Source organism: Vombatus ursinus, unplaced genomic scaffold (assembly GCF_900497805.2).
Source record: "Vombatus ursinus unplaced genomic scaffold, bare-nosed wombat genome assembly UNPS02009205.1, whole genome shotgun sequence".
Classification (NCBI taxonomy): domain Eukaryota; kingdom Metazoa; phylum Chordata; class Mammalia; order Diprotodontia; family Vombatidae; genus Vombatus; species Vombatus ursinus.
Window position 1 is genome coordinate 16,068,158 of NW_020948983.1, and position 26,939 is coordinate 16,095,096.

At 38.7% G+C, this 26,939-nt stretch overlaps 1 protein-coding gene across 1 annotated transcript in view; it reads right to left on the bottom strand.

The window, feature by feature from the left end:
- CFAP58 (cilia and flagella associated protein 58) overlaps positions 1–26,939 on the bottom strand; it is a 118,026-nt gene that overhangs the window by 47,035 nt on the left and 44,052 nt on the right. The window contains exons 12-15 of the mRNA XM_027852091.1: positions 25,494–25,634; positions 24,993–25,216; positions 21,962–22,073; positions 16,895–16,999 (exon numbers count right to left, since the gene is read on the bottom strand). Coding sequence (XP_027707892.1) covers positions 16,895–16,999; positions 21,962–22,073; positions 24,993–25,216; positions 25,494–25,634 — 582 coding nt within the window. The remainder of the gene's footprint in view (positions 1–16,894; positions 17,000–21,961; positions 22,074–24,992; positions 25,217–25,493; positions 25,635–26,939) is intronic.

A 26,939-nucleotide genomic window follows, 5' to 3' on the forward strand; every position in this document is an offset into this window, starting at 1 on the left:
AGGAAGGAAGGAAGGAAGGAAGGAAGGAAGGAAGGAAGGAAGGAAGGAAGGAAGGAAGACAAAAATAGTATACTTCAGCCCATATTCAGACAATATCAATTCTTTCTCTGGAGGCAGATAGCATTTTTCATCATGAGTCCTTTGGGATTATCTTGGATTATTGTATTACTGAGAATAGCTAAATCATTCACAGTTCTTCATCATACTAAATATTGCTGTTACGATGTACAATGTTCTCCTGGTTCTGCTCACTTCACTTTGTAACAGTTCATGTAAGTCTTTCTAGGCTTTTCTGAAATCATCCTACTTGTCTTTTCTTATAGTACAATAATATTGCATTAAAATCACATACCACAACTTGTTCAGCCATTCCCCAATTGATGGGCATCCCCTCAATTTCCAATTCTTAGCAACCACAAAAAGAGCTGCTACAAATATTTTTTGTACATGTGGGTCTTTTCCCCTTTTTTATGATCTCTTTGGGACATAGATCTAGTAGTGGTATTGCAGGATCAAAGGATATGCACAGCTTTATAACCCTTTGTGCATGGTTCCGAATTGCTCTCCAGAATGGTTGGATCAGTTCACAACACCACCAACAATGCATTATGACCTGGATGAAGATCTAGGAGACTAAGATGATCCAGGATCTTCATCCATAACGAAGATCCAGTTTCCAAAGGAGACTAAGAAAGATGTCAGACAGGTAGGAGAGCCAAGAGAGAGTAATGTCATGAAAATTTAAAGAGAAGACAGTGTCAAGGAGAAAAGAGTGGCTGACAATGTAAAAGGTTGCAAAGAGGTCATGGAAGATAAGGACTAAGAAAAAAACCATTAGATTTGTCAATTAAGAGATCATTGTTAACTCTGGAGAGAGTAGTTACAGTTGAATGATGATGTCAGAAATCAGACTACAGAGAGGTAAGAAAAGAGTGATAGAGTGAGAGGAAAGGAAATAGAGGAATTGACTATAAACATTTTATACATATATATGCACATATAAATATAAGCACCCATATACATATATTCATATATTTATATCTTCTGGCATTTATCATGCTCTACCCTATATTATAGTTACTTCCCTATAATCTGTGCCATACTTAATTCCTTAAAGGCAATGTGTCTTTTATTCTCAAGAGGTAGCATGGAAGAGTAGAAAATAGGACTGGGCAACCTTATAAGAATACAAATCATTCTCCAATTGATAAATGGTCAAAGGATGTGAATAGGCAATTTTCAGAGGAAGAAATTAAAGCTACCTATAGTCCCATGAAAAAGAAATGCTTTAAATCACTATTGATTAGAGAAATGTAAATTAAAACAACTCCGAGTCACCATCACACCTATCAGATTGGCTAACATGACAAAATAGGAAAAGGATAAAGGTTGGAGAAGATGTGGGAAAATTGGAACACTAATGCATTGTTGGTGGAGTTGTGAACTGATCTAACCATTCTAGAGAGGAATTCGGAACTGTGTCCAAAGGGCTATAAAACTGTGCATATCCTTTGATCCAGCAATACCACTACTAGGTCTGTATACCAAAGAGATCATAAAAAAGGGGAAAGGATCCACATATACAAAAATATTTATAGCACTTTTTTTGTGATAGCAGAGAATTGGAAATTGAGGAGATGCCCATCAATTGTGGAATGGCTGAACAAGTTGTAGTATATGAATGTAATGGAATACTATTGTTCCATAAGAAATGATGAGTGGGTGGAATTCAGAAAAACCTGGAAAGACTTACATGCACTGATGCTGAGTGAAGTGAGCAGAACCAGGAGAACATTGTACACAATAACAGCAACATTGTGTGATGACCAACTTTGATAGACTTATCTCTTCTCAGCAATACAATGATCTAAGCCAATTCCAAAAGACTCATGATGGAAAATGCTATCCATATCTAGAGAAAGAACTATGGACTCTTATTGCAGATTGAAGCATACTATTTTCTCTTTTTGGTTTTTGGTTTTTCTTTCTCGTGATTTTTCCCTTTTGTTCTGATTCTTCTTTCACAACATGACTAATGTGGAAATATGTTTAATATGATTGTACATATATATAGCTTATATCAGATTGCATGCCATCTTAGGGAGGTGGTAGGGGAGGGGGAAATTTTAGAACTGAAAATTGTATAAAAGTGAATGTTGAAAACTAAAAATAAAGAAAAAAAAGAAAAAAATAGGACTAGGTTTGTTGTCAAAGGCCCAGGGTTCAAATCCTGACTCTGCTACTTAGTACCTGTGTGATGTTGGGAAAGTCACCTCATCTGTCTGGGCCTCATCGTCCTCATCTGTAAATTGAGAAGGTTGAACTAGAGGACTTTTATGATGGCTTCCAGTTCTAAATCTATAATGCTATCATCCATCTTTGCAACCTCCATAAGAGCTAGACAAGGCATACAGTAAGCATTCAGGTATTATTTAATTGAACATAGTACATAAATCAGCATGCAAACATACACTTGTCACTTTTTATGGCTACCTTTCCTTTTCTGCACAACTGGGTTCAATTCCTTTCTTCACCCTGGGGGACAGGCTGAATAGAATTACAATACCAGGAAAACTCATAGTGCAGTTTCAGCAGAAAAGTGGAAAGAAATCAAAGTAGAAGAGAAGCTTGTCCATTAGAAGCAGGCTAAAAAAGAACCCTTTTTAACTGGGTTCACCATTTTAAATCCTTAGTGATAAGAACAGTGGAGCTCCATGAGCAGGGACTTCCCACTCTCATCTAACGCTTTTTCCAAGCAGGAAAATTGTGTTCTTCACTTCAAATTTTAGAATAGGACTGTTAAACCTTTTGTTTAACAATTTTAATTTCCACTGTGTCTTCCTGGGGCACAAAGTCTTTCTAATAACACATCAGTAATGATTTCAGCATAGCTTTGGGGCTTCATGTTTGTTAGCTAACTACTAATAAAAGAAGCAAGAATTATGATATTTGCAGAAGTCACACCAAAAGAAACTAGGGTAAAATCTTGGAGCTATTTCTTCCAAACACTAGTCCAGTTGCTTAATAATGGGACAATTATTTTTAATATAGTCATATAAATGTTGATATCTCTGCTGGGTCAAGTCTATATCTCCATTCATAGCTGACAGATTCCTTTAGGAATTCTTTTATGCTGGATTTGAGGCTTTTCATGCTTCACAGTGTAGATTTTTGCATCCTGCTAGGCAAGCTCCATGCTGGATCCAAAGCTCCTAAATCTTGATGTACTCCTTCTTCCCCATAACATTCTAGGGCATCTGCACCTACCTTTGCCTCACTCTTCCACTACCTGCAATGCCATCAGCCACCAAATCTCAACTGCCCTGGCAAATAACTAGCTACCAGGAGTCATATTGGGAGCGCTAGAAAAATTCTTTGAGTTGGAAAGGAAAAAAATGTACATTTAACCTATTGTAAACTGAGCCTAAGTCAAAGTAATATGGCTATTTCTAGCATACCAAAAGATATGAAGATAGTTTGTTAATGATCTGAAAATCATTAGATATTGTATGTTCTCCTGTATAAGCTCATTTTCAAGGCAGATCAATTCAAGCTCTTGACTAATTCAAGACATTTTACAGCTAAATAAAGCAGACTTTGACCTACTCAGTCATAAAATTAAATTAGAGAGAAAGTTCACCTTGGAAATGCAGGATTGGGATACTAACACATAAGAAGCTCCTTTGGTTCATCTAGCCATTTATGTATCTATCTGTCCATTCCCCAGGCCCCTAGGCATATGTGACAAGGAAAACTGAGTATGCAATGTGACAATTTCCTAAAGCAGCACTAATCAGAACGCAGCAAGGTAGTTTTATTATTTCATGAATTTTCAATACATCACTATTCATTATACAGTCAAACTCCCCACACAAATAACTCCTTAAAATGCATATCCTCTGTTGTCACTATTTGTTTATCACTGTTAATAACATCTCAAGGGAAATGATCTTCCACATTTGTTCATTGTGGCCTTCCCTTTCCCAAAAGACCTAAAGATGACCCATGTGGCTGACAAGTCATTTAATCTACCACCACAATTTCATCTTTTAGTGGTCATCTTTTAGATGGACTGTGGCATCTTGACATAATTAATAATCCAGGTTCAGGAAGTAAAGCTAGAAGCCAAGGAGCTTTAAATGGTATATGAGTGGATCAAGAAAAGCAGCTCTTAGGTAGAAAGGTATTAACGTTTTCTAGACAAAACAGGTCATGTCAACCAAAATGGAACTTAGTAAGAAACTTAGTAAGAAAGGCTGAGCAGAGGGACTAATGTCTGCAAATCATTGTGACTTCTACTTTATACTTCTTTTTTATAACATTGTGATTTCTATAGCCCTAGATATCAGAAATATAGGATATTCAATTCTGCGCATCACAGGTTTCCTTTTCTGGGCAGACATTTTCTACTTTAGGAGTACTTTGTAAAGGAAAATTAAAGCAAAAGAGATATTAGGAATATATCTATATACATGTATACACATATGTATTCGATCCACTAAACATATATCTGTAGAATAAGTTCCTATCATCTTGGCTCTCAACCTTTTCAGTATCTAACCCTGTTCATCTCGTTTGCCATCTTTATCCTGCCTCCTACATGTCTATTCTTCCCTTTTCAATGCAATTTTTTTATTCAGATCTTCACTAGATCATCACAATTACAGAAAGAAATGAATGAAAATTAGCTAAATAGGACTAAATAGTTTTAATTATTTCTTCCCAATCCTTCATGCAGTTGGATAAAGAACTTTCTAATCTCCTGATTCTCTAAGTCTCCTCACAGAGGGACTAAGAAATGTAAAAAGTGAGACTGGAAAGAAGAATGGAGATTATCTAGTACAACCCCATTTTACAGATGAAGAAATTAAAGCCTGGAGAAGTGACTTGCCCAAAATCAAACAGACTAGTGGCAGAGCTGGGACTAGAACCTAGGTCTTCTAGCTCAATCTAGTATTATTTCCACTATAAAACGGTGCTCTTATTTTGCATTAATTTTTAATAATGCGATAGCACTATTTGTGCATGGGTATTTATTAAATATCATATAATTTCCTAGAGAATGTTCTCAACTTTTATAAATTATTAAAATTGAAGGACTGTTTTTTAGGGAAAGGATTGGAATAATGAGAAAGAGGCAGGAGTGGACATGCTTTGGATATGACCCTGACACCCAGAAAATCTTTTGTGTCTAAAGTCTATGGCCTTGGAAACTGAAGTACTTCAAAAAAGCAATAGAAATAGATAAGAGGGTTTCTGCTTAAGATGGCAAAATGAAAGTTACGAAAGATGCCCAGCTCCCTCACAAACACCACAGCAAAGACCAAAAAGAGCATCAGATGGAAAAATGATCAAGAATAGCAGAAAAACACCAGTAAACCCCTTCATCCAGTCCAAGACTACCAGATGCTTATGGCTGCTCAGAGCAGTGGGGAGAGGAGGGGGCAGAAACTCAGTAAGTGCCAGTAAACAGATCTACTCTGAGCGCAGAGACACTGGGGACCCGGATGCAAGCCCAGTCTAAAAGGGGCCTGAGGACTGGGCCAAAGGACTGGAAGTCAGACCAGCCTGAAGGCCGTGCGGGCTCTTCTTTGGCCTCTCAGAGTAGCAGCTGGGGACAGAGCCAGCCCACAATAAGTCACTAAGCAGAGAGACAGGGCAAGGCAGTGCATGTTTAGGTACATTCAGAGCCAGAGCAGGACAGTGCCAGCTCAGTGATTGGGTTAGTCCAATATTAGGAAAGCTATAAATATAATAGACTATATTGATAATTATAAAACAATTTAAATGATTATATCAATAGAGGGAAAAACCTTTGACAAAATAAAATACCAATTTATGTTAAAAAATATTTTTTAAAGCATGAGTAAATGGAACTTACCTTAATATGGCAAACAGTATCTATGTGAAACCCAGACCTAGCATTATATATGATAGAGAAAAACACTGGAAACCATTTCAGTAAGACCATGGGGAGGTAAAGCAAAGATGTCAATGTCACAACTATTATTTGATATAATTTTAGAAATGCTATTACAGGAGTAAGAGAAAGGAAATTGATGAACTAAGTATAATCAAAGAAAAAACAAAGCTATTGCATTTTAAAGATGATATACTACTATAATATCATATTATACATGTAATATGATATTACAGATTCACCTAAAATTAATTAAAACAATAACTCCAGTAAAGTAGCAGGATATAAAACAGATGCACAAAAATTATCAGCTTTTCAGTATTTGCCAACAAAATCCAATAGAAAAGAATTTTTTAAAAATCCTATTCCGAGTATCTGCCAAATGTATAAAATATTCAGAAGTTAACTTATCAAGAGAAACACAGGAATTATATGACTACAACTATAAAATGTATGGAAATAAAGACTTAAAGACTTTTTAGGGGCATCTAGGTGGCACAGTATATAGAGCACCAGCCCTGGAGTCAGGAGGACCTGAGTTCAAATCCATCCTCAAACACTTACCAGCTGTGCGACTCTGGGCAAGTCACGTAACCTCGAACGCCTCACCAAAAAAAAGACTTTATAAAAATAAAGACTTAAATATCTAGAGAGAGATTATTAGCTCGTGTTTGGCTCATGTCAACATAATAAATACGACAATACTACTTAAATTAATACAATTCAATGCCATACCAAACAACCAAAGGATTACCTTATAGAACTAGACAGTATAATAACAAAATTCATCTAGAAGAACAAAAGGCTAAGAATCCCAAGGGATATCACAAAAAAAAATTGGAAAGGAAGTAGGCTTACTAGTACCAAATCTAAGCGCTACACCTGGAGTCAAGAAGACCTGAGTTCAAGTTGTGTGACCCTAGGCAAGTAACTTAATTTGTCTGCCTCAGTTTCCTAATCTATAAAATGAGGATAATAATAGCACCTACTTCTCAGATTTCTTGAGAAGTTAAATGAGATAATATTTGTAAAGTGGTTTGCAAATCTTTAAATGCTATATAAATGATTATAATGAAAATAAGGATGATGATGGTGGTGGTGATGATGATGATGATGATGATGATGATTCAAACTATACCAGAAAGAAGTAGTAGTCTGATTTAAAAACAGAAAATTAATAAATGGAATAAATTCGATATGCAAGATCCTGAAGCAATTAAGCATAGCATCTTATTATGTTCTAAAACTAAGAACACCAACTACTGGTATAAGGACTAATTATATGGCTTGTTTGTTTTGTTTTGTTTTGTTTTTAATTCTGGGAAAATGGAAAGTAGTTTGGGAGAAATTGAACGTAGACCACCTTAGACCAATATCTCACACTACATATTACATGAATTCTAAATGCATACATGACCTAGATACAAAAGGTCATATCATAAACAGATAAAAAGAGGATAAGAAGCCTTTCACAACTATGGATTAGAGGAGAATTCATAAAAAAGGAGGGGAAGGATACAGATGATTATAAAAGATAAAGTGGATAATTTTGATTATATAAAATTGAAAAGTTTTAGCACAAACAAAATCAGTGTATTAGGAAAATAGTGAAGTAGGGGAAAAATTATAATGAATTTCTCTATTAATGATCTGGCCTCCAAAGTTGGTTGGTTGGTTTTTTCCTTCATTCTCAAAGAGGAACAAAATGATATTACTATGTTAGAATCAAGTCACAGAATGTCCAACTGTAGCTGATCAGACCAACACAAACTTATAATGCTCTACCACAGGTCAGACACAAATAGCTCATGTGAACTTTTGGGGTGGATTATCCAAATTTGCATATCTCATGTTTCTTTTGACCTACTTCAATTCTACTTTGCTCATAGACCATACATAGCATCTTCTCTGATGAGGCCACACCATGCTGGGCAATCCTATGCCAGTGTCTCCCATGTCACATAATCAATTCCAAAGTTATTAAGAGAGACCTTGAGAGTGTCCTTGTATCACTTTTTCTGACCACCAGGTGAGCACTTGCCCTGTGTGAGTTCTCCATAAAATAATCTTTTTGGCAAGTTTACATTTGGCATTTGAACAACGTGGCTAGCCTGTTGGAGTTGCTCTCCCTACAGCAGGGTTTGAATATTTGGCAGTTTAGTTCAAGAAAGGACCTCAGTGTCTGGTATCTTATCCTGACAGGTGATCTTCAGAATCTTCCTAAGACAATTCAAATCGAAGCAATTCAGTTTCCTGGCAAGGCACTGGTATACTGTCCCAGGTTTCATAGGCTTAAAACAACAAAGCCAGCACGATGGCTCTACAGACCTTCAGTTTGGTAAGCAGCCTAATACCTCTTCTCTCCCATACTCCTTCAGAGCCTCGCAAACACTGAGCTAGCTCTGGCAATGTGTGCATCAATCTCATCATCTATGTGTCCGTCCCTGGAAAGTATACCGCCAAGGTAAATGAACTTATCCACAATATTCAAAACTTCTCCATTTGCTATAACCAATGGTTCCACATATGCATGGTGTGTTGCTGGCTGATGGAGCGCCTATATTTTCTAGGTGTTAATTGTCAGGCCAAAATTAGCACAAGCAGCAGAGAATCGATCCACACTTGGTTACATCTTAGCTTCAGAGGCTGCATTGAGTGCACAATCATCTGCAAACAAAAAAATCATGCACCAACACTTCCTCCACTTTAATCTTGGCTTGTAGCCTTTTCAAGTTGAAGAATTTATCATCAGTGTGGTAGCTGAGCTTGATGCCGTGTTCATCCTCATTGAAGACATTTGACAACATGGTTGAAAATATTCATACTAAGAAGTACTGGAGCAAGCGCACAGCCTTGTTTCACTCCATTGGTGACTGGGAAAGTGAGAGAGCGTCATCCACTAAACAGAACCAGGCAAGCATGCCATCCTGAAATTGACGTACAATACTGATGAACTTCTCCAAATTTTGACAAAATTTTCCATAAGCCCTCATGACTGACGGTATCAAAGGCCTTGGTCAGATCTATAAACATTGTGTACAGACCTCTTTTCTGCTTCTGGCATTTCTCCTGGAGTTGTCGGGTAGTAAACACCATATTGACCATTCCTCAGCCCTTTCTGAAGCCACATTGGTTCTCAGGCAGATGACCACCTTCCAGGTGAAGCATCAGCCTATTAAGGAGGACTCTAGCAAGACTCTTGCCAATGATGACCAAGACAGAGAACCCCCCCCCACCCTGGTGATTGTCACAGGACAATCTATTTCCTCTATCTTTATAGAGATGGATAATGGAGGCATCCTTGAACTCCTAGGGGATAACCTCCTCTTGCCATATAACGTGGAAAATTTCAGTCAGCTTTTGTATGAGCAATGGATCCCCTACTTTGTAAATCTCAACTAGAACAGAATCAGCACCAGATGCTTTGCCACACTAAAGAAGCCTAATGATATTCAAAACCTCTGCTTCAGTTGGAACTTCAGCTAAGGAGGGATTGACTTCAACCTGAGTTAATGGCTTCAGCATTGATTCATGATAGTCGGTTGAGAACACGATGGAAGTGTTCAGCCCCTCTCTCCAGGATCGTGTCCTTAACCCTAATCAATGTGGCTCCATCAGTGCTGAGTAGTTGAGATGCATGATAGATCTTTAGCCCATAAATAGCCTTCAGGGCATCATAAAAGTGCTTCGGACTGTTACTATCAGCATAAAACTGAATTTTATTTGCCTTCTTGCTAAGCCAAAAACCTGCATCTCTCTAAGCTTTGCTTGTCCTTTACTTTTGATAGAATTAAATGCTGCCTTCTTAGAGATGGATGAACTATCATGCTGGTAAACCCTGTGGAGTTCTTATTTTTCATTTAGTGGCTTCTGAATTTCCCCATAAGTTTTGTCAAACCAGTCTTGATGTTCACAAGTGTTCTGACCCAGATGAGCAAATGAAATGCTATATACCAAATCTCTGAAAGCTGCCTACTCCTTTTCCGCTTCATTGTTGCCAACTGTGTGTTGACTCAAGTTTCCCTCCAAGTTAGCAACAAACTGTTCCTGTCCAGAGACTCTAATCTGTTGACATTAAGTCTTCTGGTGTCATTTTGCCTTGGGGCCACCACTTTTGTTGAATGCAAATATTTGGCTTTGAGAGCATAAGTCTATGATCAGTCCAACACTCTGCACCACACATTGCCTTCCTTACTCTCATATCCCATCTGTCTCTACTCCTTATAATCACATAGTCTACTAAATGTCAATGTTTGCTGTGAGGGTGCATTCATGAAGTTTTATTATGTTTACGTAAATGGAAGACAGTGACGATGATAAAAAGGTCATGAGATGCACAAATCTTCAGCAGTAAGTGACCACTGCTGTTGCTGTTTCCAAATCCATTTCTCCCAAGGACTCCCTGCCATGTCTGGTAGTCTGAGCCTACTCTAGCATTAAAGTCATCCAGAATTATAAGCTTGTTCTTTTTGGGCACATTAATGATAATGGTCTTTAGGTCCTTATAAAAAAATTTTTTTGACCTCATCAGGGTTCATCATGATGGGAACATAGGCATTGATGATGGTGGCGTGGCAATTTCCTGCAAGTGGCAATCACACTGTCATGAGCCTGTCATTCACTCCTTTTAGCAGGCTTACAAGCTTGTTGACTAGATTAGTTGTGATTGCAAAGCCTACACCAGCTTCATGGTGCTCCCCTTCATTGTGGCCACTCCATAAAAACGTGTAAACAGCTCTGACTTCGGTAAGCTGGCCTTCATTGACACCTGCTGAGTTCTCTCACAACAAGAGCTGTTCATCTTTCAAGTCTACTGGATTTTGTATTGTCTATAACTGTGCATGCATTCCAAAAACCAAAGGTGAGTAGAATCACCTTTGCAGAAGTTTTTGTACATTTTTTGTGTTTCAACTACAGAGTAGGAAACTCACCTGCTGAAGTGATTAGGCCACGGTTGAGTAAGCAGACATTTTAGGGCACCTTTTCTAGACCCTTCCACACACCAGGAGATGAGCAGTGCAATCCTTAAAAGGTTGCTCAGACACCCAGGGGGCTGCTGAATCCCACTGCCACCTCCAATGAGAAGATGACCCTATGGTCTCGGCCTCCTGCATGCAGGGTTGTGACTACAGCTCCCAATGTGTCCACACCTGATGTTTCATCACTGGCCTGTTGCCACAGGACTTTGAGATAGGTAAAAATGGTAAAATGGTATGGGTGATGTCTTTTGATTCATGAGTAAATTGGATTTAAGTGAGGCAGAGTTACACAAAGTCATCAACCTTACTCTCTCTTCCAGAGTCATCACAGTCCAGTGGCAGGACAGAGTCAAGATGACTGGTGATGGTCCAGCATGCAGTGGACGACCTTGGCATCTTCAATGTCTAACTAAGCTGTAAGTTCTCCATAGCACCTGCTTCAGCTGCTTTGATAGACATCGGAACAAATTGTTTTCATCCGCCCATTCCACCAGGGGATGTCTTCCCATGCTTGGGATAAACATTCCCCCTAACTCACCAATGGGTTTGAAACCCCTCAGTTATCCTCAACCTGGTTTAGCCTGACTGCCATATTGGTTTACCAGGGTGTGGCCACTGTGCATGCGACAGCCTCTTGGGGCCACAAGTGAGAATTAGATGGATCAGGTGGACACCAAAGATGGAAAGCAGCCCTGAAAAGGGCTCAGTAGCCCTTACACCAGAGGCACTAGTCTTCCCTGAACAACCCTACACCCCAGTATCCAAAGCATATAGGAAATTGATACAATTATAAAACAATAAGAGATATTTCCTCAATAGAAAAATGGTCAAAGACTATGAACATGGAGTTCTCAAAAGAAATGTTAACAACTATGTGAAAAAAAGTTATCCAAGTCACTAATAATAAGAGAAATTCAAATTAAAACAACTCTAAGCTTCTATCTCATACTCATCAGATTGGCAAAGAAAAGAGAAAGTAACAATTACTAGAGGGTTTATAGGAGGACATGTACACTAATGCACTTGAAGTTATGGATTGGTCCATCCATTGTGAAGAGCATTTTGTATACCCCAAAAGTCACTAAACTTGACCCAGTGATATTATGACTAGGTATATACTCCAAAGAGATCAAAGACAGTGGGAAGGGACACATATATAGAAAAATACTCATAGCAGCACTTCTGATATAGCAAAGAATTGAAAACAAAGTAGGCACTCATCCATTGGGGTATGGCTGAACAAGTTATGGCATATGAATATGATGAAATATTATTGCTCTGTAAGAAATAATGAAAGAGATGGATTTAAATAAAATTAGAAAGACTGGCATGAATTGATACAAAGTGAAGTGTGTGAAGTCAGAAGAACAATTTAAATAATGAATACAATAGAGTAAAGGAAAAATAACGGAAAAATTTGAGAACTCTGATCAGTTCAATGACTAGTCACAACTAGGGAAGACTAATGATGAAATGTGCTTCTTCCCACCAAATGGAAGACAAGTGGTAGGCTGCAGGTATAGAATAGGAACACATATTTTCAGAATTGACCAATGTGTGAATTTGCTTTGCTTGACTTATTTATTTGTTACAAGGGAGGCTTTGTTTTTTTATTTATTTATTTACTTTTAGTTTTCAACATTTACTTTTATACAATTTTGAGTTCTAAATATTCCCCCTCCCTCCCCAAGACAGCATGCAATCTGATATAGGCTATACATGTACAATCATATTAAACACATTTCCACGTAAGTCATGTTGTAAAAGAGGAATCAGAACAAAAGGGAACAGCCATGAGAAAGAAATAACAAAAACAAAAACAAAAGAGAAAATAGTATGCTTCAATCTGCATCCAGACTCCATAATTCTTTCTCTGGATGTGGATAGCATTTTCAATCATGAGTCTTTTGGAATTGTCTTAGATCACTGCATTGCTGAGAAGAGCTAAGTCTATCAAAGTTGGTCATTGCACAATGTTGCTGTTACCGTGTACAATGTTCTCCTGGTCCTGCTCACTTCACTCAGCATCAGTTCATCTAAGACTTTCTAGGTTTTTCTGAAATCTTCCTGCTCATCATTTCTTATGGACCAATAGTATTCCATTAAATTCATATACCACAACTTTTTCAGTCATTCCCCAATTAATGGGCATCCCCTCAATTTCCAATTCTTTACCACCACAAAAAGAGCTGCTATAAATATTTTTGTACATGTGGGTCACATTGGAAGGGGATAAGGACAAAGTTGTGAGCAGAACTAGAAAGAGGGTGATAATATTTTTTAAAAGGAAGAAGAAAAGGAAAGGAGTGTCAATGAAGCATTTAAAAATATATAGAAGAAAACAGAAGGAAGTTCAAAAGGGGACACAAACAATCACAGCAATGTTGTACTGCCATGTTATATTTATACACACATATATATGTATACCTACATATCTTCATGTATACACATATATATTCTATATATAAACAAACAGTAGATAACAGAGTTTCATTGTTTCATATACAAACTTCTTTTCCTGTTCTTTGCATATGGAAATGCTCCCATTTGTTGATGTTTATCAAAATCAAAATTTAAAAAAAGATTATTTCTATTTTAAAAAAGAAATTGAGTCACCTGGACCCGAATTTTGAACAATGACACAAAATGGCAAGGAATTCAGAGATAGAGGGCTCTCTGGGAAAGGGAATGACCATCAAAACCAAGAACATGTAGAAAAGGAAGCCATGATCACCAAGGGTCAGGCAGAATGGCTTCATTATGAACAATTAATACCAGGATCAGTGCATTTCCTTTTTGTCAGAGTTATAACAGTAGAAAAGAATCCTTTAACTATCATTAGTATACCCAGATTTTAAGAAAGAATTTGACAAATTCATTCATGCTATTCTAGTGTGGTTTAGAATTTAGAAATTGAAAGGCCAGACCCAAAGAATAATTACTGATGGTTACTGGAAAGTGGTCTCTAATGAAGTGCCCCAAGGATCTGTGCTGTTTAACATTTCCTATAAAGGCCTTGGATAAATATCTAGATGGCATGCTTATCAAATTTACAGAGGCCACAAAACTAGGAAGAATAGTTAATACATTGAAGGGCAAAATCAGAATTAAAAAACATATCAATTGGTTAGTATGTTGAACTGGATATAATATGACAAAATTGAATAGGAGAAATATAAAGTCTCATACTTTGGGTTAAGAAAAAAAAAAACAATCAGGGGCAGCTAGGTGGCACAGTGGACAGAGCACCAGCCCTGGAGTTAAGAGGACCTGAGTTCAAATCCATCCTCAGACACGTAACACTCACTTAGCTGTGTGACTCTGGGCAAGACACTTAACCCCAATTGCCTAACCGAAAAAAGAGAGAGAGAGAGCGAGGGAAAGAAAAAAGAAAAAAAAAAAACCTCACAAGACAGGGAAGTATGACCAGAATGGAGATCATTTGAAAAAAATAAGAGTTTTGGTAGCCTGCAATCGTAAAACGAGTCAACTACATGAGATTCCACTGCACCATGATCCCCTTAATATTAAACAGTGGCCAAAAGAGATATTGCAATCAGCCCATATTTAGGGAAGCACAGTGTCCAGGACTAAGGAGCTGATAATCCTGCCATATTCTTTACCAGTGCAAGCCTGTGTTTGGTTCTAGGATCTCCATTTAGGTAGAGATTGCCTAGAGGAGGGGCATCAAGGATCACAAAGGGCTTGGAGATCACATCCACAATGAAGGAACTAGGAATGTTGAAATTGGAGAAAAGACATCTTAGGCAGAGCATTATAGCTGTCTTCAGTTATTTGAAGGGATCTCACCTGAAGAGGGATTACATGGTTTTCCTCCTGTTTAGCCCCAGAGAATAGAACTTAGAACAACAGAAGGAAGTTGCAGAGAAGGTTTAAGCTTCCTGGAAATTATAGCTACTCCAAAGTGGAACGGGCTGCCTCAGGAGGTTTGTAGGCCATCTCCCACCTCCTGCCCCCACTTCATGGAGATCTTTAAGCAAAAGTTTTATATCATCACTTTTCAATATATTATAGAGGGGATTCCTGTTTCGGTACAGGTTAGACTAGTTGGCATATGAGGTCCTTTTCAACTGCAAAGCACTGTGATTCTACTTTTCAGCAGAAAAGGAACAAAGAATCATTGGGGTGGCTACAGAAAAGGAAGTCTCCTGATTCACTGTGCATATTCTGACTCGGGCAAGAGATTCTATCCATTCTCTCTAGTCCCTTATTAATGCACCTTTCAGTCAGTAAAGCACCTTTCTCAAACCCATCCTTAAACAAAGAACTCAGAGAATGCCCAGGTACCTTAACCTACTCACAGTACCTTAACACACATACACACAATGACAAGATATAGGCATTAGAATTAAAAGTATATCTCAGCCTCTCGTAAATTCTAGATCACTGCAAAAACTGACATTAATAACAACACATAAAGACATTAGGACTTAAATTCTCCTCAAACCCCTTAGAAGCTCACCCATTACCCTCTAGTTGAATTTAACCAATCAACATGAAGGAAGCTACTATTTCAATGTGAACACAGCTTTTCTTCCTACTGTACACGCAGCTAGAGGGGGAAGGAACCTGTTCATTTCCTTATAACCTCTTCCAATGAAAGCAAAATATTAACCATTCTTTTTTAAAAGAATTTTTATACAATCCACAATTCAACCAAATACATCATTTCCAATTGCAGCATTTTCTGTAAGATGCAGAGCACTTTTCTAACATTTTAATGTAACCATCAGAATTGGAAAAAATACAAATCCAGTGAAGCACCCAGATTTTTTTTCTCTAAGAATGACACAAGTGGTTTTTCTGGGACATACAAGTCCCAGGAGACTGCACATGTCAACTAAAAAGCAGGCCAACCTGTCCAGAGGGCAGACTGACTTGATGAATATATTACTTGAGGATTAGCTGATTTGAATAAAGGCTTCTAAGGTTCCTCTTTTCTAAATTCTGTCCTTTTCTCTGCCACTACTAAAAGACCACGTAATGCTTTAGGAATGCCTATAAAACCCAGAATAGTGGTCAAGACATAATCCATTTCACTTGGAAGAAAACAGTCTAAGTTTACTCTCAGTCTAAGTTTACATAACTTATTTGAGACTACAGAGAGTCCAGGCCAGGGGTCAGAGATAACTCTTGGTTATATTTCATGCTCCTAAAATGGATTCTTTCTGACATTTCTGGTCCATAAATTAATACACATGGCTCTGGATGGTTATATCAATATCTCGGTATGTCTCTTTTTTTTTTCCTGATTTCTACCAGGAGCTATAAGAGATATGGTTCATTCCCTACCATTGTTGTTCCACAAAGACCAACACCATAGAGGGGGAAAACAGCCTCATAGACCAGGTAGGACAACCTGAAGCTGCTTACATTATTCTGGGGAGGATTTTTTAAAATAACTGCATAAAACAAAAATGTCCAGGTTCATTCTTGCTTGATGTACAGATGACTAACGTAGCTGACAGAGGCCTTGATAAGCGCCATGATCTCCGGAAAGGACCCACAATCGCCAAGCCAAAGACCTAGAGATAATTGCCTCCACCATACCCCAATAATTTCTCATTTGTTCTATTTCACTCTGCAGATTCTGAGGTCTAAAGCCAAATCACTTAGGCTCAATAATAGTTTATTACCCTAACTAAAACTGGTGGGGAAGACAGCCCTAACACTCTCCAGCAGATTCACAAGAGCCTATCGATAGATCTAGAAAACCATCTCCACAGCGCAATCAAGCAAGTGTTTTCCAGAATTCTCTCGATATCAATGAGGAAAGCATAAAAGAACAATTAATCAGCCACGGCTTGTTCTCTATCCATGAGTCTCTGTCGCCATCTGCTGCTCACTAGCATGCGCGCTACACTCAATATCACCAAAGAACCCAACTGAGCATCACCCAGAGACCAGCTGGGACAGGAACGTGCTGAGGGTGAGAAAATCTGTAAATCCAAAAGGCAGGGAAGAAGAATCCTACCTGAAGGAGCAGTTCCTTTTCTACCACTTCTTCTGTCTTGCTGATTAGACGTTTCTGCAGCATGTGAATCTTCTGTATCAGTTCAAAAGTACTGGGGTCACTGGCCTGTCGGAGAAGAACCACAAAAGAGCAGTCAACATTCTCAGCGCCATGGCATCAATCACTATCACAGAAGTGCTACTGCTTTTTTTCAGATGCCCTACAAGTCGCCAGACACTGTCTGGAACATTTTGAAAAGGGGGATGGAATCTCTGCCTTCATAGCACTCACATCAAAGCACACACAAGACGCAGTCGTGAACCTTTACTTGGCTGGCTTTTCAGCCGTTGGGTTGTGAGCAGAGATTCTTTTACGGTAAGATAATATTTTCAGAGCTGGAATGGGACCACAGAGACCAACTAGTCTAACATCTCCATTTGATAGAAGAGGAGATGGGGCTCAGATGTCAGGTGACTCAATTGTCCACAGTCACAAAACCAGTATGTGTCAGAGACAGGACCTGAACCTAGATCTTCCCGATGCCAAGGCCACATCTCTATACATTATGCCATGCCCTCAAGTTTCTAGGGTAATGGCTATAACATGAACCACTTAGATGATAATAATAATAATAATAACCTCACTGATAGCCAATCAGTGACCATGCTCTCAGTACCCTATCTGGCCTCCTACCCCTCCATACCAGTTGCCTTTCCCAATCTCCCCTTTTCTGGGTACACACCACTGCCTAAAGCCCTTGGGGGATGCCATCTTATGGCAGAAGTTGTTGATATTAATAACCTTGCTGAACTAATTCCTCAATAATTGACATATTCACATTCCATCATACCTCCTCATTCTAGCTATTCTTTACCCCCCAGCTATCATTCTTCAAACCCACTTCTCTATCTATGACTAACCACTCCCTTATCCCCATTCCCTTCGACTCAAATCTCCCAAATTCTTACTTTAAAGCTTCCCACTCATTCCTACACACCATTACACTCCTTCCTACATACCTTCACACTCCTTCCACTGTGCTCTCTGGAGTGCCTGCTCCATAGATAACAAATTTGCTTAAACATCTTCCTTTCGCACTCTCCTTCTTCTTGTACTCACTGATACCTGACTCCCACCTTGATAACACAACAGCTTCCCCGGCCAACATTTCCAGCACTGGTTGCACTTTTATTCGTACCACCTCCACCTCCACCACTACCATTCACTGGCTGTGGCAGGGGAATCAGAATATTCCCTGCTTCCCACAGCCATTTTCCGACTCTTTTCCTACAATCTTCACAGAGTAACCTTTCCTCCTCAGAGATTCAGTCAATCCATATTTATCACCCAACCAAGATTCTGGCAGCTGTTATCTATTGACGATCAGGACACTCACCTTTCTTTCGCAATGATTTCAGTGCCAGGTTCATAGTCTCCTCCCCAACTCCTGTCCTGATATTAGGGGACTTCAACATTTATATTAGTACTCCCTCAAAACACTTAATCTCACCATTCCTTAACTTATTTACAAAACCTTCTCCTCCATTCAACCTCAGCTACACACAAAGACAGTCATACTTGATCTTGATATCACCCACAAATACTCTACTTCCATATTCATAAATTCTGAAACTCCTTTATCTGATCACAATCTGTTGTCATTCTACCTTTCCCACTGCCTCAAAATGCCAAATCCTGTTCATCTTCACTGTATTCTCCAACCCCTCCACCCTTCAGTTCTTTACCAGGTCATTACCCCTGACACTGTCCTCCCCTTCCCATCTTGACCCCTTGGTAAACCAATCTGACTCTACACTATCCCCTTCTCATGATTCCCTTGTTCTTTTATTTTAACAATAATTTTGCCCTATTGAGCCTTAGACTTGGATTACCCCCACTATCTATTGCCTTTACTGATATTTGCATATTGATGGAGAAAAATCACAAAACTATGCCAACTGGGGGCCACTACAAATTTATGTTACATAACCTCAACTGGTCCCTCACTACAGCAAGACAATCCTTCTACACCAACCTAATTGATTCAATATCCTACTCACCATAGCAGTTTTCCAAATATTTTTATCCTTCCTCAAACTTCCCATGGCTCCCTCTCCCCCAGCCCTCTCAGCTGAGTACCTTGCCTCATATTTCACTAAATAAAACAGGGCCATTCACCAAGAGCTCCCTCTTACCCTTTCCTCCTCACCTCACATCATTCAGATGCCTTCAGTCACCATCTCCTCTTTCACGTGTCTCATGAGAAGGGTAGCTCCTTTTGCCAAGTCAACCTTCTACATGCACGAATGATCTCATTGCATCCATTCTTCTATAGCTGATTGGCCCTTCTGTCATCCCTATTTTCCCACTTATCTTCAGTCTGTCTCCACCTACTGGTTGTTTTTCTACTTGTGTACAAACCCACCTATGTCTCCCCACCCCCAAAACCTTCACTTGATCTATCCATCTCCAATAACTATCATCTCATATTTCTCTTCCCTTTTGTGGCTAAATTCCTTGAAAAAGTTGTCTACAATTAATGCCTTCACTTCCTCTTTTCTCTTCTTAACTCTCTGCAGTCGAGTTTCTGAACTCATTATTCAGCTGATAAGGCTCTCTCTAAATTTACCAATGATCTCTTAATTGCCAAATCTCAATCCTCATCCTTGACTTCTTGACACTGTCAATCAGTTTCTTCTCCTTGATCTTGCCTCTAAGATTTTCATGACACTACTCTCTCTTGGTTCTTTTCCTACCTGTCTGAACATTCCTTCTGTTTCTTTTGCTCTATCTTCATCCAGGCCAAGCCATTCACCACAAGTGTCCTTCAAGGTTCTGTCCTGGGCTTTTTTCTCTTTTCCCTCTATACTCTTCCATTTAGTGATCTCATCAGTTCCTTTAGATTCAGCTGATGATCCCCAAACCTCCAGGCCTAATTTCTCTCCTAACCTCCAGTCTCATAAATTCAACTGCCTATTAGACATCTTGAACTGGATATTCCATAGACATCTTATACTCAACATGTCCAAAACTGAATTCATTATCTTCCCTCTGTCCCAACCTTCTCTTCCTCATTCCTGTTACTATTGAGGGCACCACCATCCTTCCAGTCACCCAGACTCACAACCTAGGTATTATTCTCAACCCTTTTTTCTCTCTTTCTCCTCCCTTTTTATCAAATGAGCTGCCCAGTCCTGTCAATTCCTACTTTTGTAACATCTCTCAGACACCCACTTCTCTCCTCTGACACTGTAACCACCCTAGTATAGGCCTTCATCATCTTGCACCTAGACTACTGCAGAAGCCTACTGGTTTATCTACCTCAAGTTTCTCCCCATTTCCATCTATCCTTCACTCAGCTGTCAAATTGATCTTCCTAAAAGGCAGGTCTGACCACATCACCTCCTACTCAATAAACTGCCAATCACATCTCTAGATTTAAATGTAAATTCCTCTCTTTGGCATTCAAAGCCTTTTATAACGTGGCCCTTTCCTGACTTTTTGGTCTTCTTACACCTTACTCCACTCCGTACAACCAATAAGTAGTTTCATTTACACCAGGAGTGGGATGGATTTCTGGCAAGTATATTTCTGACAATTGGTAGCAGCCCATGACCACACCATTTGGTTCTAATGTAGGGTCGTGACACAGAAAGGTGGCCTTCCAATAACTTCGTATTCCCAATCTAAACTCATAGCACAGAAAAAAAATCAGTCATTATCCTCTGGACTTTCTGAGCCCACTTTCAATTGATCTGATATGATAATTTAATGAAATGCCCTCAAAAAAAATCCATCTAAATATTTTCAAATTCTTTCCAGAGTTTCTATTTTATTTTTTGAGAGAGCCTGACGTGGAATTATGCTTTGTAGAGGCATGCACAGAAACACAAGGAATGAACAATCTTGTCAGTAAATGAATTCACAGTCTCTGACTAGATATCTTCAGGAGTATCCATATTCTCACTCATTTGGTAAGACAGCTAAGCCACTCTGGGAATTTGACTAAGGATGAATGAGTATGGGGGAAAAAAAGAGAGAAAAGTAAAGAAATTTCAGTTGGCTTTGACTTTATTTAAAAGATACATAATAGGGCCAATTTATATTCACATATTTAGACTATATTTGGCACGGTATTTCTTGGCAGACCTGAATGTGGTTAAAATTCAGGCCTCCTATTAACATAACATGTTATTAAGCATTACCCTTAATACTTTCTTCATTAAATTTTTTTTAGAAAACAAATTACTTCCTGAAATCTATTTGGCTAATTTCCCCCATTACTTCAATTTTCCTTACATCAAAATATTCATATTCTCTTAACACTTGAGTTCAGTTAGTCTCAGGCCCCTTTCTTATATGCATGTTGTGGGAATGACTAAAGGAGGCACCCACCATCTTCTTGAACACATATAGCCTGCCTTTCAATTTCATCTGTCAGTTTTTCTTGATTTAATACAACACCTGTGACAGTACTTTGGTGGTAATGACTATCAGGAAGACATAAAATTAAAGTAAAATTGTTTATGTTATCCACTAATAGTACTTTTGAAAAATCCCAAAGAGAAAGACCTTAGTTAATAAAGTACTGGTCTTTGTACTAGTGCCTGGCACATACTAAGCTTTAATAAATGCTTTATCTATCAATTAGTCCTTCACAAAGGGGACTAATTCATGAGATACCTGCTTCCTAAGAGAAAGAAAAGACGCAAAGCCTGAATGAAAGCTAGTGAGGATGCCGTGGCCAGTACAAAGATAAGATGGTAGCCAGAAACAAAAGCTAACTGGCAGGAAGCAACCTAAATAGTTGCCATAGACCAGTAGGTGAAACCAGCCCATGTCTTGAGTTTGAACATCTTTTTGAGCCTCCAAATAGGCAGAGTTTTGCCAGAGACTTCTTAAACAAAACCCGATTGAACCATCTGGCTCTGGAACAGCACGATTTACATTTCACCCAGTCTTCTTCTATAAGCAACAATTTGCATAGCATTAAACAAAGCCATGTTTCACGTTGTGCTCTAGGTTAGAAAATGTGTGTGGGGTAGAGGAACAGAGTTGGAAATGGAATAATGCTTCGCCAGATGTTACCTCCAATCTTCTCCATCTGTGTATATTCATGGGGTTCTCCAGTTCCTCCTCCAGGGCTCTGCAGCGAGTCCTTTCCTTTAAGAATTCTCTTTGCATGTGAAAAAGCTCCTGCCTGAATAAGACAAAGTCTCTTCAGTCAAGAAATTTGATACCAATTTGAGTACTACATCGCCACAATATTCAACACAGAAGAAATCTCAGGAGAAAACTTGGATTTAGGGAAGACTTTTAAGATATAGATGCACCTATTAGCTATCAAAGTAACCCAGTTTCATCACTTGGTTTAACAATTTTGTGATTTATGGAAAAACTCGGAGGCGAATGAGCTGTTACAGCTCTAATCCAGGAGCTCATGACAACACCCACACCCAGTGGGATAAATCTGCATTTTTCAATTCACGGCATCTGACTTCCTGGAGTTAAGTTCTAACTATGAGGAATCAAAGGATCCCTGATCAAGGTGAAAGGAATATCAGAGCCCATATAGTCTAACCCTCCTACTTTCCAGATAAGGAAACTGTAACCTAAGGAGATTGGCTGACTTGCCGTGGTCACACAGGGAGTGTCAGATACAGGGTTCAAACCTCCAACCTCTGACTCCAAAGTCTGTCTTCTTGGCACTGCAGCCCAACCACCATAAACAACTCTAAGTAAGTTTCATCTAGGGTTCTGCCATCTTCCTCAACATCTTTTTAAAGGAAGCGATACACTTGGTTTTTGGTTTTTGGTTGATTTGCTCGTTTGTTTGTTTCAAAACCAAATCCTAAAGAACCCAAACAAATGCTTAAAAACTGCAACAATAAGTCCTAGCTTACTTCCTTATAATACTGCTATTTCAGGTCTGGCTCTAACACTCGCCCAAAAGATATGTGGAAATTGTTAATTAATGGGTATTACTATCCTCAATTTGGATTATGGAATTCTAAAGATAAAGGAGGCCTTATAAGTCATTTTGTACAATCCTCTCATTTTATATACGGGGGAAAACAATCTCAAAAAGAAAGCATGACAACTAAAACTAGTTAATGGTAGCCGAGGATGGAACTAAAACTCAGGTCTCTTGGCTTTCAGCCTAATTTATTTTTCAACTACACTGTGCCTTACTGTGGGCCTGCTACCACAACAATAATAGGGAGCTCAAAGAATGATGGAGGATGAAGGCAAACAATGATGACAAATGGTAGCAAAGATATTATTATCTGTGCCCTTCTACCGTGGGCATGAAGAGAACTAATATTAAGCAGTCTCTTTTACTTAATTGCTTCATTCAAACTAATAATACAACTTCCCCTCATCAACAAGATAAGCCATTAGAATTAACTGTACTATGTTCATTCAAAAGGCAGCTCAGAACTGATTGCTTAGAATTAAAAGTATATATTGACAATACCCCCACCATTTGTAACAGGCAAAAGTAGAAGAGTAAGAATGTTCAGGTCCCTGGAGGCAATCCCTGAAGGACTAGTCAAATCAGATTTTCCACACAGGTGACAAAATCACCTCTATAGTTGATGGCCCTAGCGATGGGCATGAGGTTTCATTAAATGTGGAGCTGCTATATTGTAGTTAGTGAGGATTGATCCATTTGCAATGGTAACCAACGCAATTCTTAAAAAACATTCCCTGAACTTAAATGTCAAAATCATTTTTTAATCCAATGAATTTGGGCAGTAGGTTCAAAATGTGACTTTGTTTGCAGTTAATGAATGTCCACCTATGGCTTCTGATGCCCCCCCAGGAATCCGCAAGTAATAGAAAGAGCTACCTTAAAAGTCCAAGGCCTCTTATTCTGGTTTCTGAAAAGTCCCACGTTACATATATAAACTATGGAACTGTTCTCCCAAAGGGAGAATGCATCTTATACAAGGTAAGATTTTTTTTAAGCATTCCACCGTAACGAAAGTACTCAAAGGGAAAAGAGGCGTGGGATAGAACATTGAGATAGGGTCTAAAGTAACATGGGCAGCTAGGTGACACAGTGGATAGAGAGGTAGCCCTGGAGTTAGGAGGACTTCAGTTCAAATCTGACCTCAGACACTTATTATTTGTGCAACCCTGGGCAAGTCACTTAGCCCTGTTTGCCTTAGTTTCTTCACTTGTAAAACAAGCTAGAGAAGTTATGGCAAACCACTCCAATAGCTTTGCTAAGAAAACCCCAAAAGAGGTCACGAAGAGTCAGATACTGCTGAAATGACTCAACGATAACAAAATAAGAAAACCTAAGGAAACATTGTTTTCTACTTTTTTCAATTTATTTTTCTTGCTTTTTTGCAACATGGAAATATGTTTTGCATGACTTTACTTGTATAGCTGATATTATATTTCTTGCCTTCTTTTTTTTTTAGGCAATTGGGGTTAAGTGACTTACAGCTAGTAAGTATCAAGTGTCTGGTCTGAGACTGGATTTGAACTCAGGTCCTCCTGACTTCAGGGCCAATGCTCTATCCACTGTGCCACCTAGCTGCCCCAATATTTCTTGCCTTCTCAATGGGTGGTGGAGGGGCTAGAAGGAGGGAGAGAATTTGGAACTCAATTTTTAAAAATGAATGTTGCAAGTAAAGAAATGTTGCTTTCAATGATGCTAGAACCATATTCTTCTCCTTCAATTCTATATATAAGCCCACAGAAAGAGAATGTATAAAGGTTATCATGGAGCATTATTTACATGACAACATTCTACCCAGCGTATGGAATAGTAGAAAGAACACTAGGAGTCAAAAGACCTGGGTTCTACTCCTGCCTCCATTATTTACAAGCTCGGTGACCTGAAGCAAGACACTTAACCTCTCTAAGCCATCATTTCCTCCTCTGTAAATTGGGATGGGGGTGGGGAGGGTTAAATTAGATTATTTCCTAAAATTCCTTCCAGCTTTAGGATAGTCCATAACATTCTATGATATCCTATGTTTCTTTTTGATAACTTAGTAAAGATATGTGTTGAGAAATGAAAGTAAAAACCAATTATTTCAACTGCTCCCAATATGGTAACATGACCTCAACTGCTAATGAAATATGTCTGGAGTATTTTAACCTGAGTTCTTCCACATTTGCCACACTTTTAGCAAGAATTCCCTTTTCCCGTCGGAGTTTCTTAATCTCCAGTTTAAGGATGCGCATGTCTTCTATTCTCTGGTTGTATTGGCTTTCTCCTTTGTTCAGAACAGACTGCTGGATCTTGATCTTCTCATAGAGTAAAGCAAGCTCGTCATTCCTCCTAACCAGCTGAGATCCCAAAATATCTCGCTCACTTATGACCTAAAAAAGGAAGAAACATGGTACCATGAACAATGTTAGTCACTGGGAAGTATTGTTGGTTTTAATAAAGCATTAGAGTCATCAATCAAGTAAGAAAGCATTTGACTAAGCATCTCCTCTGTGCTAGGCACCATATATATTATATTTCATATTCAGCAGATGAAAGAGACACAGATGGACCTATTCTTTCCATAGAGATGGAAGAGCTAAGAGAGAAAGAAAGAGTGACCTACAGTTGACTCAAACACCTTCATTTTCTGATGAACAGTCTTCCCACCTGATCCAACTCCTTCTTTTGCCTCAACCTCTCAGCATCAGCCTCAGCGATAATTCTCAGGAGTTTTCTCTCCTCGGCTTCTTGTTTTTCAATAAAATGTTTGGTCTCAAGGGCTTGTTGCCTCAGCTTCTGCAGTTCAGCCTAACAGGAACAAAAGACCCAGACAAATTTTGCTTAGTAACCATACAAAGTATGAGTTGAGGATCAGGATTTAGATGCACCGTTGAGTTTCATGAACATTTCTAGGTTGGTTCATTCAACATGGCTCTCTGATCATTCACATGAGTAGATACAAAACTAAAAGAACACAAACCAGCACAAAGCAACAAATAAGGAAATGTAGTAATGCACGTTATAGTAAACATGTTTATTCTGTGAATTATGCCTGAGAGGAATTTCTAACAATTTGCCATATATGTGCAGTGAAATCTCCATTTGTATTCAGCAGCATTTTACAGTTTTCCAATTTACTACCAAGGGAGCATACGTAGAATGTATAAAGAACTGTGCTCAGGATATAGGGACATTACATTATAAAGTTAACATGCTGGTCATATACACTTGCAAGTTGACTTTGGGGGCCACTTGGGTTATAAGCAAAAATTCAATCAAATGTTTAATGAGACCAACTATGTGTAGCATACCATGGGAATTGTGAATAAGGGTAAGATATAGCCCCTGCTCTCAAGGAGCATGCAATTTAGTTGAGGAAATAAAACATATCCCATTTTATCACACATACATGCTTGCAACAAATATACTCTAGTACTTACTATATGTGAGGCACCATGCTAAGCACTGAAGGGAATAAAAAGATAAGTAAGACATAGCCTCCATCCACAGGAAACTTACAATCTAAGCAGGGATGATTAGACATATGTTTATATGAAAAGATAATAAATAAAATGCAGCATCTGGTAAGTAAAAATTGAATGATACAATAAACATCATCCAAATGTAAGGAAAGGTCACAAGGGTTTGGTATTTAGCAAAAGTTTCACAAAGGAAATGAGATGGGGACCAGATAGGTAATAATTAGCTAAGTGGAGGTAAAAGAAATTTTCTAGGCAGAGGAACTAGCATGAATAAAGGTACAAAAGTGGGACTGCAATTAGCTTAGTAAAATAGTTACATGAGTAATATTCCTGTGGTTTTTTTTAATCCCTCTGTCTCCCATGACAATCTAATATCATTTGAAAGAAAAACAGCATGGCATTGAGAGGTTCTTAGGCAAGGTGAAAAGGTCAGCAGGTATTCCAAATCAGAATGTCAGCCTTAATGTTTGGTGACAAGGCATAGGAAGGAAGGCACAAACTGAGCTCATCTTCAAATAAAAACTGGAATTACAGGAGATTCTGAAAACTGAGGTTAACGTGTCAAAAAAAAAAAAGGTTACATAAGCCCTAAGATGAGATCAGTGATCCAGGGAGAAACAGAGGTGATTAC